Source organism: Astatotilapia calliptera, chromosome 8 (genome assembly GCF_900246225.1).
Source record: "Astatotilapia calliptera chromosome 8, fAstCal1.2, whole genome shotgun sequence".
NCBI classification, from domain to species: domain Eukaryota; kingdom Metazoa; phylum Chordata; class Actinopteri; order Cichliformes; family Cichlidae; genus Astatotilapia; species Astatotilapia calliptera.
Genome location: NC_039309.1, coordinates 1495077 through 1507515, shown reverse-complemented (window position 1 = coordinate 1507515; position 12439 = coordinate 1495077). Strand labels below are relative to the sequence as shown.

The 12439-nt window shown below is 44.7% G+C and overlaps 1 protein-coding gene across 1 annotated transcript in view; it reads right to left on the bottom strand.

The window, feature by feature from the left end:
• The window catches only part of tcerg1l (transcription elongation regulator 1 like), a 72984-nt gene extending 64991 nt beyond the window's left edge, over positions 1–7993 (bottom strand). The window contains exons 1-5 of the mRNA XM_026178571.1: positions 7977–7993; positions 7459–7523; positions 5419–5633; positions 3353–3445; positions 3107–3257 (exon numbers count right to left, since the gene is read on the bottom strand). Of these exons, the coding sequence (XP_026034356.1) occupies positions 3107–3257; positions 3353–3445; positions 5419–5633; positions 7459–7523; positions 7977–7993 (541 nt within the window). The remainder of the gene's footprint in view (positions 1–3106; positions 3258–3352; positions 3446–5418; positions 5634–7458; positions 7524–7976) is intronic.
• Positions 7994–12439: the final 4446 nt, after the last annotated feature.

Sequence of the window (12439 nt, the reverse complement as noted above, 5' to 3'; positions counted from 1 at the left end):
GCCCATTGTTCCTTCAGTGGGCTGGTTTCAGTCATTATGCAATGTACTGTTTATAAGATTGAAACCTGCAGTCAGCTGAGACTGAAGAAGTCACCTGGATGAGTGACGAAACATTTCTGCCTCAAAACGCTACGTCCAGATGAACATAATCAACTTTTGGAGATTATGAATGCTATGTTATCCGCATGCTCCACCACCTTGGACCTAGTGGCCCCTGTGAAAATGAAGCGTCCTAGATCCTCCACTCAACTCCAGTTAAATGACTCTATACGAGACGTTACGCCGTACCTTTTGTCAATCTGAGAGGAGGTGGAAAAAAGATAAGCTTCAGGTATCCCTTTTACGTAGCAGCCGCACTATATATCAGGACTCTGTTAAGACTTCTAAAGCGGCTTTTTTGTCCGACATCATCGTGACTAATACCCATAAGCCCCGGGTCCTGTTTAAAATTTTCAATTCTGCGATCGATCCTTGCCCTGATAAAGTAGACTTTGCCTCCCCAGTTCTCTGTGAGCAATTTTTTAATTATTTTACGAGGAAAATCTCACTTCTAAAAACCTCACTCCCTCATCTTCCTGTGGTGAATCCTCGTCCTCCTGGAGGATCTCCGTCCAACTTCTACAAATCTGAACCAATCTCACTTTCTACTCTTAAAGCATAATTGATCAATTGAGAAGTTCAAACTCAGCTCGGCTAATTTATCATTACTCGCAGGCCATGTCCCATCTGCACTTAAACATGCAGTGGTGCAACCTATCCTAAAGAAAACTAGCCTCGACCATACTGACCTTGCGAATTATAGGCCTATCTCTAAACTTCCGTTTTTATCTAAAATATTAGAGAGAACTGTCCTTTTGCAACTACAGGCCTACTTAAATGCAAATAACATTAGTGACAAATTTCAGTCTGGTTTTAAACCTCACCACAGCACTGAAATGGCACTGCTGAGGGTTTTCAATGATCTTCTTTTAATTACCGACTCAGGTTGCCCTGCCATTTTAATTTTATTGGATCTGTCCGCTGCTTTTGATATAGTAGACCATAAAATGATTTTAGAGAGACTGGAACATGTTATAGGCATCAAGGATTCTGCACTTTGGTTTAAATCCTACCTCTCGTGTAGGACTTTCTTTCATGATGGGTTGCTACTCATCCGCCACTGCCCTGTTTGCCGTGGAGTACCACAGGGGTCTGTGCTGGGCCCTCCAGTGTTGCCTTGTACATGCTACCCCTGGGTTCTATCTTTGACAAACATCAGATCTCCTACCACTGTTATACTGATGACATTCAAATCTATTTCCAGTTGTGTGATGACCTGCCAGCTTCATTGAATCGTTTGTCTGACAGCTTGAAAGAGGTTACAGAGTGGCTGTCAGCCAATTCTCTCATTTTAAATGAGAAGAAAACTGAGATTATGGTGTAGGATAGTCACACTCCACGAGACCAGCTAGCTGCCCGATTTGCTCCCTTTGCTTACTTTCTTACAGATACTGTAAGTAATCTAGGTGTTTGCCTGGATAGCTCATTTAAGCTGGATAAACAGGTTTCCTCTGTGGTTAAATCTGGCTTCTTCCAAATTTCCATGGTCAATCGTTTAATACCGTACAAAGATCTTGAAAAACTGGTACATGCCTTTGTGACCTCCAGATTAGATTATTGTAACTCGCTCTACTCTGGACTCCAACTCGCTCACCTCCAACGGTTACAGCTCATTCAGAAAGCTGCGGCTCGTCTCCTAACCGGAACTAGAAAGTTTGCCTGTATTACTCCAGTGCTCTCTGACTTACATTGGCTGCCTATTAAATTTCGTATTGATTTTAAAGTTCTGCTGCCTACTTTCAAATGCCTAATCAACCTTGCCCCTGACTATCTCACCAACCTCCTCAGTCTCTATACTCCCAGCCGTTCTTTGTAATCATCTGGTCAGTTACTTCTGGCCCAGCCCATGCTCATGTATTAGGGCAATGGACAGTAAATCTGTCAAATAGTGCAGTGGAGCGAAAAGTACAAGTAAAATAATATTTTTTCTTAACCTCCCACCATAGTATAGACAAGTGAGGACATGAGGATTGAAGACCAACAAAATCAGGAATGCAGGAGGCAATTCAGGGGCAAACCTACTTGGGCGAGGCCATGCTCCCGGAGAAATTTAAGAGTGTATACACTCACTTTTGTCTCCTGAAGAGTTGATCCCACTTCAAGGGGCAATAACACTGTGAATATCAGTGAAGTTGATACGAGCTTCTGACCCTCCTTCATGTAAGGAGAAGATCAGCAGGCTGATGTTTAACCAACATTTAAACATTTCACTGTTTACAGCCACCCCACCCTGTGAGGCTGATTCCAAAGCGCAGACACCACCTGAGTCAGAACAGAACCGATTCACATTCACATAGGCCTACCATCATTCAGTCTATCTAATAACACCACCTTTAAATAAGACCGCCACCTCGTTCGTTCATATGTCCGTCACGGTTTTTCTGCTCATCAATACACATGCCTGCGGTCTCAGGGCTGAATAGCACACATTTCCCATCATGCTTCATTGGGTAATTTCAAATGGACCAATCATCTTCCCATTACACTGACACCAGTACGTGTGTGTGTGTGTGAGAGAGAGTAAAAACACATTCACCTCGGAGCAGCGAGCTACAGCCACTCAGCTCTCAGAAATGAGCCGTGTTGTCATGGCAACATGGCAAATGAGAATCCAGCATCCCTGAAACACCTCCAACCTCCAGTGGTTGTTGGTTCGATTCCAGATTAGCCGGGCCTTTACACAGAGCCTTTCAGATTAAATGCACAGGACCAGATGAGAAGCCCCGCCTCGACGTGAAGGTCCCTGATCTGATTGGATGAACTGCGTGTAATCTTAAACTCTCTGGGCTGGTTTAAACAAACAGATCAGAATAATCAGGTGGATTCATAAAGGAAACATACCTGACTCCAACTGTACTGATCGCAGGTAAAGAACTGAGAGGTCACATGACTCAGTGAACAGAAATGTCACATGACACCTGGTTTGTCACGTTTCTGCATCCTCACCAGATAAAACTGTAAAAGATGGCCAGCACGAACACAACATCTGCAGCAGGTGTTGTCTTACCTGAGAGCTGAGGAGGGAACAACAGCAGGTTGGCCGCAGAGGTTTGTCTACGTGATCTCGGGATTATCCGATTGGTTAATAGGAGGCGCTTCTGTCTCCTTGGAAACACCCCCACTTCCTCTGGTGAGAACCAGGTATCAGTGATCTGCAACTACAGTAGCAACATTAGCATTTTCCAGTGTGTGTGTGTGTGTGTGTGTGTGTGTGTGTGTGTGTGTGTGTGCGTGTGCGTCCGTGCGTGCGTACCTTTGGGAAACGATGATGACAATGATGGTGAAGAGGTGAAGACTGATAAAACGGCTGGACGAGAGGAACGACTTCAACTGCTGGACGTTCCCACTGAAACCACAAAAAATTAGGATGAACTTCCTGCTCCACCAACACAGACAGACACACAGACAGGTAGACAGGTGCTGGTGCAGCCTTCTGTCGGAGAATTTGTCCAATTTGTCCTCCTGGCCCTGCCTGACCTTTGTGCTGTGTGCAGAAATAAGTGGAGGACTTTCAGATGAAGCTGCTGACAGAATAAAATGAGGACCTGAACTCATCATCCTCTTATTGAAAAAGGATTTTTCATCAAGGTGAAGGAGCTGTCAGAGATCCATTATCACTATAAAAACTAAACCTCCTTCATCCATCGTCCACGAGTGAAAAGAGGCCAGTCAGAGCACAGAGGTCCAGATCTGTCAGCGGCTTTTCAGTCCAGGCACAGAACCTCAGAACTCTCTGCAGCTCCTTCCTTTCTTGCCACCATTTAATGTCACTGTGCAGGATTTCAGACAGTTTTCTTTGTTCGACACAAACATGCTTTGAAAAGAAAAATTACTTCAGAAGGTCTGCTGATAAGATGTTAAATTCTGTCACTGGAGTTTATGCAGAAAGAATTAAAGAAGAGCAGCACGAGATAATTAACACGACACCGATAATTAACAGACGATTATTCACTTTGCCCTCAGGGATCATTAAAGTTTCATCTTATCTCTAGACTGCAGAGGAGGCCGAACTCACTTAAAGACACTTTAGATCAAACTGAAGAAGCGATGTGAGGAAATCATGTCCTTAACCCTTTCGCTTCACATATAAATCAATCACTTTCAGGGACAAGATGAAACATGAGACATTAAAATAAACGAAGGTCTTGTAATCAGTCAGCGCTGCTCATGATTCGGCTCATTCACTGTTGTAATGTAATTACATTACAACAGAAATGTAATCACTTTGAGCTAATTAAATTCCATCCGAATGCTGATGTGAGGGGATACGTTCGGACATATTTGCATCACTAAAATAGTGTATGCTGAATATATAGCAGTCAACATGTAAGAAAAACTGTTGGACTGATTTGCATGTAACACAATGAAGCTGTCCCTACGTCTGGACACGCCTCGTTCATTCAGCAACCTAAATTCCAGACAATATTTTTGATTGGTTTCCTTGTTTTAAGCCAGTCAAATCCTTGTGCATCGCTCCGTGTGACCTGACTCGTCCACAGCAGGGCAGGGGGCCTTCAGCGCTGTTAATTCATCAATAATGTTGTTAATTCAGAGGAGACTCCAGCGTGACTCTGCAGAGTAAAACGTTTCCAGCTGTGAAAAGCTTTCTGTCACTTCCTGCTGAGGCTTTCTGCGGTCTGCACTTCTGCTGTATGAGGACGTGCGGGACTACCTGAGAATTCTGGAAGTTCTCACTTTTCTTTTCTTTGATAATTATTATTATTTGATTATGACGATCTCCCATAAACAAGAGAAGAAACTGTCAGGTTTTTTTATTCGATTATTTTCTAGTGATCTTTGAGCACATCAGCACCAATCACCCAAACTACCAAGAACAGTGCCAGATATGAGTGAGCAGGCAACACTAACAATGATTATACAGAACAGGTTCAAACAGAGCAGAGGGAAAGGCAGCCATTGCTTGATATTAAAAACAAATCTTCCACCAGACCACGATGAGGATGGTGTAGGGCGGGGGTGTCCGATTCCAGGCCTCGAGGGCCAGCGTCCTGCCAGTGTCACGGTTTAGATCTCACCCTGGGTCAACACACCTGAATCACATGATTAGTTCCTTGCCAGGCCTCTGGAGAACTTCAGGACATGTTGAGGAGGTCATTTAGCCATTTAAATCAGCTGTGTTGGATCAAGGACACATCTAAACCCTGCAGGACACCGGCCCTCGAGGCCTGGAGTTGGACACCTGTGGTGTAGAGTGCTGGGACAGCTTTGGAGGATTCGTTCAACAAAGAGCTTCTCTGTTAGCAGCCTGTGGTAGGAAACTGAAACGTGTGTAACAGCAGGATGTGCAGACAGCGTTACCTGCATCAGTTGTGCGTGCTCAGGTATCCACACAGCTGGGGGGTAGAACACCAAAGGAGGCACGGCCTGGTATGTTGCAGCTGACCAGCTGGCCAACCACAGCCACTGGGGGGAGGGGTCAGTGCTTACAGACAGCCAGGGTGTGGTGGTGGTTACCATGCCAGCTGGCTGACCTTTAAACCGGGTGACTGGCAGCATCATGATGACATCACCATCTGAGTGGCAAACGGGCAAATTAGGGCTGAGCAGTATGATCACATGGGTCAAACCGTATGCTAAAAGAAAAGAAAAGTTAATGCTGAGGTTAGCAATCTGCAAATAAAAAATACACAAAAAGAAAACATAAACGAGTCAAACCCGAGTTGAGCACATGCTTTCAACAGCCGTGACATCAGCTTCATCAGCGCAAAGTGACACTTCCACAGAAACACTGCATCTTCATCCAAAATCAGTCCAGAGACAGACCACGGATCGCTGCCAACACCTCCGAATCCAGACCAATAAATATTTAAAAGTTATTAAAGAACTAAATGTTAAACTGAAGTCTCCAACTGGTGTTTGAACTCCACTTTAACAATAGAATATAATTCTACTGTTTCTACTGTTGCATTTAGTATACTCTCTTCATGGAAACCATTACTGATCCAACTGATTATCAATCCGATCATACTGATCACCTCAAAATCATCATCACACCTGTCAGAGTTGTGAGTAATTTCATTTTGATGGAAAGACAACCACGAGCATTTCCTGTTCTTTGAAACACTGATGAACCTTTAGCGATTTATTGATCGGAGCAGGAGCCATTTTTATGGGTTGTTACCTTTTGTGTTTTACCATATGGTGTGTCTATGTGAACGTATTTAAGGTAGCGCATGTAATTAACAGCAGGTGTGTTGTTGTTGGGAAGGAGCAAAGAGTTTGTGACCACTGTGCTGTTCTCATGAATGGTGTTGGATGAAGAGAACTGTTAACAACAAATGCAACTGATGGAAGTGGAATAAAGATGTTAAATGGAGAAGTACGGCTGGAGTTGCTGGACTGTAACAGGTTTCATTCATAACAGTGGCATCGCGTCACCCCCGCCAACGAACACCTCAGAGACTTCAAGCGTAGGCTTAGCCTCTACAATCAGGATCAGCTGAAGCTTCTTTCTACTGAATCCGTCCAACCACAAACAGTCACAACGTGTTTCCGACTGATGTTCCTCACAGGTTCCTCTCTGTGCTCCTACATCTTCTTCACCACGGACACGGTCGGCAGCAGCAGTTTAGGTCACACGATCAACTACAGATTCAAACATTTTCCTTCACTGATCAGTTATAAAAACTATCATTTTTATTATAATTTTAATCGATCATCACATTTTATGATTGTAAATCAATACATGATTGTTGTTCTTAACAAATGAATTTTATTATAAAAAGAAAATGAGATTTTGTGTAGCAGCAAAGACGCACACTGAGCTCCAAGCCGTCATATTGGATTAAATACATTTTTATTTCACTCCTCTCTGTTCTGTTATCATTTATTATTTCACTAATGATTTTTACTCTTTTTTCACATTGTATATTGTAAAGTTCTTAATGTAAGCCTGAGGTTTCTCACACTTGGATTACAGATTAGTGTTTGGACTCAGGTATTGATCAGTAATCACTATAAATATCATATCAGAATTAGGAACCGTGAAGTTGGTGCTGTCAGGCCGACACACAGGCATGAATGTGGCTGTTGAATCTTTTCTGAATAGTAACATTCAACTGAAAAATAATCACTTAATATTATTTTATATGTAACATGACGGTGAACATGGTGTCCTCACACACACACACATTAATGACAGAGTTTGTATGTGTCTGTTTATTAAAGTCAGACTTAAATAAAAACAAACGTGATGAAAAATATCTGAAGTCAAAGTCTTCAACAGAGTCCAGCTGTGAACAGCTGCTGCTGAAGATGACGATGATGAATGGAGGAGGATGATAATGCAGACCTGCAGCTGACCGGAACATCACGGTAAATCCGGTAAGAGTCACCTACCGACCCGCGGAGCTCCTCCGGCGTCTATCCGGTAAACTGCTCCTCGCACCGGCGGGACCGAGCCTCTGCTCTCCGGTCACGTTCTTCGGGCTGCAGCTCGCGGAGGTCCGCAGATCAGCCTCCAATACGGTTAAGGTGAAAGCACGCGCGCGGCATGACGTGAAATACCGACAGACAGACGCAGACAGACCCGACGGACACACCGCGCGTGTCACTGCGATGCCTGATGGTTGAAAAACACCGGAGCCCGCGTGCAGCTCCGCGTCGTCACGGAGTCTCCCCCCTCCCCCCTCTGTCCGGTACAAACGGAGCTTCTCTCAGATCAAAGAGCCGCTCCCCTTCACGCGCGTGTGCGTGTAATAATCGATGGTCCGTAAAAATCAGGAGCTTTGAGTTATTCGCGGTTATCGTGTTTGTGGTTCCCGTTGTCCTCCTCATCAGTTTTACTCGCATCTTTTCGTGAGTCTCGTTTCTGTGCTCGTGTCTTCGGTCTCCTCCCACCTGTTTGTTTTGCTCACCTTGTTTCCGCTTCCATTGTCTGTTTGTTAGTGTTTCCTTCTCTTGTGCTCTGTTTTACTTTGAAAGACTGTTTCAGTTTTGCTTCCTGCCTCCCCCCTCCGGTACTGATCGCCTTTCACCTGTAGCTCCTTCCCAGCACTTCCTAAGTTGGCCAACAGTTTAACCTGCATGTTCACTGAAATGGGCGGGGCTAGAAGCAGGGTCAGGATCTCCTGCCAGTGGTTATCTAAAACTGTGATTGGTCGGAGGCTGCCAGACTCGCCCCTACAGCCTCGCCTCTGTACTAGAAAAGCGCTATACAAATGCAGGCCATTTACCTTTGATTCTGATTTCTGATGTTGGTGTTAGTCAGGGGTGGGGGAACTCAGGCGTCATGGGCCAGCGTCCCTGATCCATCACAGCTGCTTCAAATGACCTCCTCAACATGTCTTGGCGTTCTCCAGAGGCCTGGTAAGGAACTAATCATGTGATTCAGGTGTGCTGACCCAGGGTAAAACCACCCCTGGTGTAAGTGAATTCAGAGAGCGGCGCTGTGCCCTGGGTATGCTGAGCTCGCCTCATAGTTCAGATTGGCTGTAGCTCAGCTGGTAGAGCAGGTCTCCCACCAACTGGAAGGTTGGTGGTTTGATCCTTGTGTGCTCCAGTCTGTGTGCCAAATATCCCTGGGCGAGATGCTAACCCCATGTTGTTCTCTGGTGCACCCAAGAGCCACTACGACTGACCTTCTAAAAGAAAAGGAAAAACTCTCCACATGTGATATTTTTTCAGGTATCTGTGAATGTTTACATCTCCCACTCATTCATTGTTGTTTTTCATGTATAAAGATAATAAAAAAGTGACCCAATCAATGAAGCTTTGAGGCAGAAAACAGAATCTAACCCAGGGCTGGGCAACTCCAGGCCCCGTGGGCCACCGTCCTGCAGGTTTTAAATGTGACCCTGTGTAAGCACACCTGAATCACATGATTAGGTCACTACCAGGCTTCTGGAGAACTTCGAGAGATGTTGAGGAGGTCATTTAATCATTTAAATCAGCTGTGTTGGATCAAGGACACGTCTAAACCCTGCACGACACCAGCCCTCGAGGTCTGGAGTTGGAGACCCCCGATCTAACCCAAACTTTTTGGTTTCTTAAAAATAATCTGCCAACATTCACAGATTCTTGGTGTGTCTTTTTTCCATGCGTCAGTCATCAAAAAAAATGTCGTATGATGAGGTAGATCATAGCGGCGAGCATCTCCTCTGAAAGGGCGACAGTTAATCCGTCTGTCAATATCAGTGTGTGTTTGCAGAGATTACAGCAGAGCCGCTCGAGTCAGAAACAATTACTGATATCAGGTAAAATAAACACACTCGTCACCAGAATATGTCGGATTAAATTGTGCGTGTGCTCAGAAAAAACTCACGTACAGAATAAACTGTCTTCATTATCGCACTAATGAGTGTTTGCTCGTGATCGACACACATGCACACACAGTTCTGATGAATCAGTACGGCAGTATTTTCTAGTAATGTCACCGATTAAATCTCACACGGAGTATGACTGAGGACATAAAACTTAAGGGATCAGGTGCTAGATTGTGTCTATTTTGTTCCCGTTTTCTGTGATAGAAACTGAAATCTGAGCTCATCACTATTTTAAAGGACAAACTGATCTCTGTGGATAAAATGAGGAAGTTTGCAGAAACCTGTTTTCGGTACATGATCTGATTTTCTGAGACAAATCTGCACAAACTGAAATTCAGCCTGAAGCTTAATGACTGGCAGACTTCAGAAATGAATAAATGATTTTCCCTGGTTGGCAGCAGAGTGGAGCTTCACCACTGATTTAATTAATTCAAATTAGCCGAGGATATCAGAGAACGTTTAACCCGTTTCATGTAAAACTGCTAATCCCTGGTGGAGGTGTAAATGAGACTGAGGCTTTGCATTCATAAAAAAACTCACTCCAGCTGAAGGCACGAGTATTAAAATAAACTTCACATGAGGCAGTGAAACAAAGTCACAGAACAAATATTTATAGGAACTAGGACAGATCAGTGCAGAGGAGGATAAATAAAAATCCTGGGAAACACAGAGAAGTCCTCCGTACTAACACTTCATGTGTTTATTGATCACTCGGAGTAACGTCTTTCAGTCAGGTGAAAAAACCATCGAGCAGCAGCAAACTTCGTTCTACATTTCCTGCTGATGAACGTCAGTGAAGAGACGTTTTGGGCCCTCCACCTCATCGGTATTTCTGGATTATTGTCTTGATCAGCTCTGTGGGGCTGATGTCAGGAGCGCTTCGTGTGACAGACCCCTGTTCTCATATTGTTGCCCTGTTGCTGGGATGGTAAATGCCAAACAGTTGATTCTGTTCGTCTGGATGTTTTCAGTGGGAGAAACGTTTCGTCACATTCTTCAGTCTCAGCTGACTGCAGGTTTCCAACTAGGGCTGGGTATCGTCACTAATTTCTAGAATCGATTCAATTCCGATTCACAAGGTCCCGATTCGATTCGATTTGAATCTGGGAAATTTTGCCTCAGACAGAAATATTATAATTCAGATCAGTACATTTCCATATTTTTGTATCTATAAAAAGGAAGCTGACACTTTCCAGCCTTTATCAAAGGTGTGAGCATCACAGCGAGGCCTTTGTGTCAAAGTAGCTGAAGATAAAACAGAAAAACATGAAGCTGATTTTCCTGTTCTGGGATTTTATAAAAATATTCTGCAGTCCATCAAAAACAAAAGAAAACCATTAATCAACACATGAACGTAACAGAGGTTTTATTAGAGACACGGCGTTTTGCATTTTGCATCATTTTAAAACGTTTAAATTTGTTCAGTATTGAACGGCAGAAGTTAGGTTTTCTTTTCGGAAGTAAGTAAAAGGAAAAAAACAGCGGCTGACAGGCTGTAAACAACAGTAGACTTGTGCGTAACAAGCAAGCGAATAATGCAGAAAATAGAGAGAGAGAGAGAGAGAGAGAGAGAGAGAGAGAGCTGTGCATTGTGGTGGAAGCAACACAGCAAAAGTCAGAGTGAGTTCATGTTTATGTGAAGCGTAGTTTGGATCTTGGGTGCTGGGGGCAGCACGGTGGCACGGTGGTTAGCACTGTTGCCGCACAGCAAGAAGGTCCTGAGTTCAATTCCACCATCAGGCCGGGGTCTTTCTGTGTGGACTTTGCATGTTCTCCCCGTGTTTGCGTGGGTTCCCTCCGGGTACTCCGGCTTCCTCCCACCGTCCAAAGACATGCAGCTTGTGGGGATAGGTTAATTGGATAATACAAATTGCCACTAGGTGTGAATGTGAATGGTTGTCTGTCCCTGTGTGTTGGCCCTGCGACAGACTGGCGACCTGTCCAGGGTGTACCCTGCCTCTCGCCCTATGACAGCTGGGATAGGCTCCGCGACCCTGAAAAGGATAAGCGGAAGCGAATGGATGGATGGATGGATGGATAGTTTGGATCTTCTTTTGCTGCTGGTTCGGTCAATATTGTTTGGAGAGAGATCAAACCTGCAGCTTTAGAATCAGCGCAAAAAGGGCGTGAACACAAAGCTCGACCCGCCGACACATCAGAATCAGCGAGCTGTCGCTTTCAGCCCCGACCGTGTCCGTGCCGTCGGTGAGAAAGTCACATCTCACTGATTCTGATGCGTCGGCGCTTTGTGTTCACGTCTTTGTGCAGAAGCCGTGTTCCTGCTCTCATTTACTGTTTTAGCTGTTTGGTGATTGTTGAAATTTTGTGAGGTTTAACCTGAGATTCTGGCGTTTCGGGCAAAATAAATTTATATAAAAAAATCGATTCAGGATTTTAATGAATCGATTTCACGTTGTCCAAGCCAGGATCGATTTTAATCGATGGATCGATTATAAAAACCCAGCCCTATTTCCAACCTTATAAACAGCACCTTTACACAGTGACTGACACCAGCCCACTGAATGAACAATGGGCTGGGAGGTCAGGTCCTCGATCATTAAATATGCAAATTCTCATGAGCATTGATCAACGACCGCGGTTCTGTAACTGCACTCTATCAGAGCGCAACACCCTACAACGGATAGTAAGAACAGCTGAGAAGATCTCCCCTCCATCACGGACACCTGTCACACCCGCTCCGACCGCAAAGCCACCAGCATCGTGGAGGACCCCACACACCCTCGCACACCCTTCAGCCTGTTGGCTTCTGGAAAGAGGTACCGGAGCATCCGGGCCCTCGCTGCCAGACTGAGGAACAGGTTCTTCCCCCAGGCCGTCAGACTCCTGAACACTCAGTGACTGGATGAACACACACACCTTCATAAATCAACCAAGCACTGTTTGCAAAACCCACTGCCACTGCTGCACATTTCTATTGCACTGTTGTGTTTGTGTCATTCTGGGGTTTTTTGCACACTTGTCTCTCACATTATGTAGTCCTGTGTTGATTGTCTGCCATATGTAGGAATGTTGGAGGAACGTTGGAGGAACGTTGT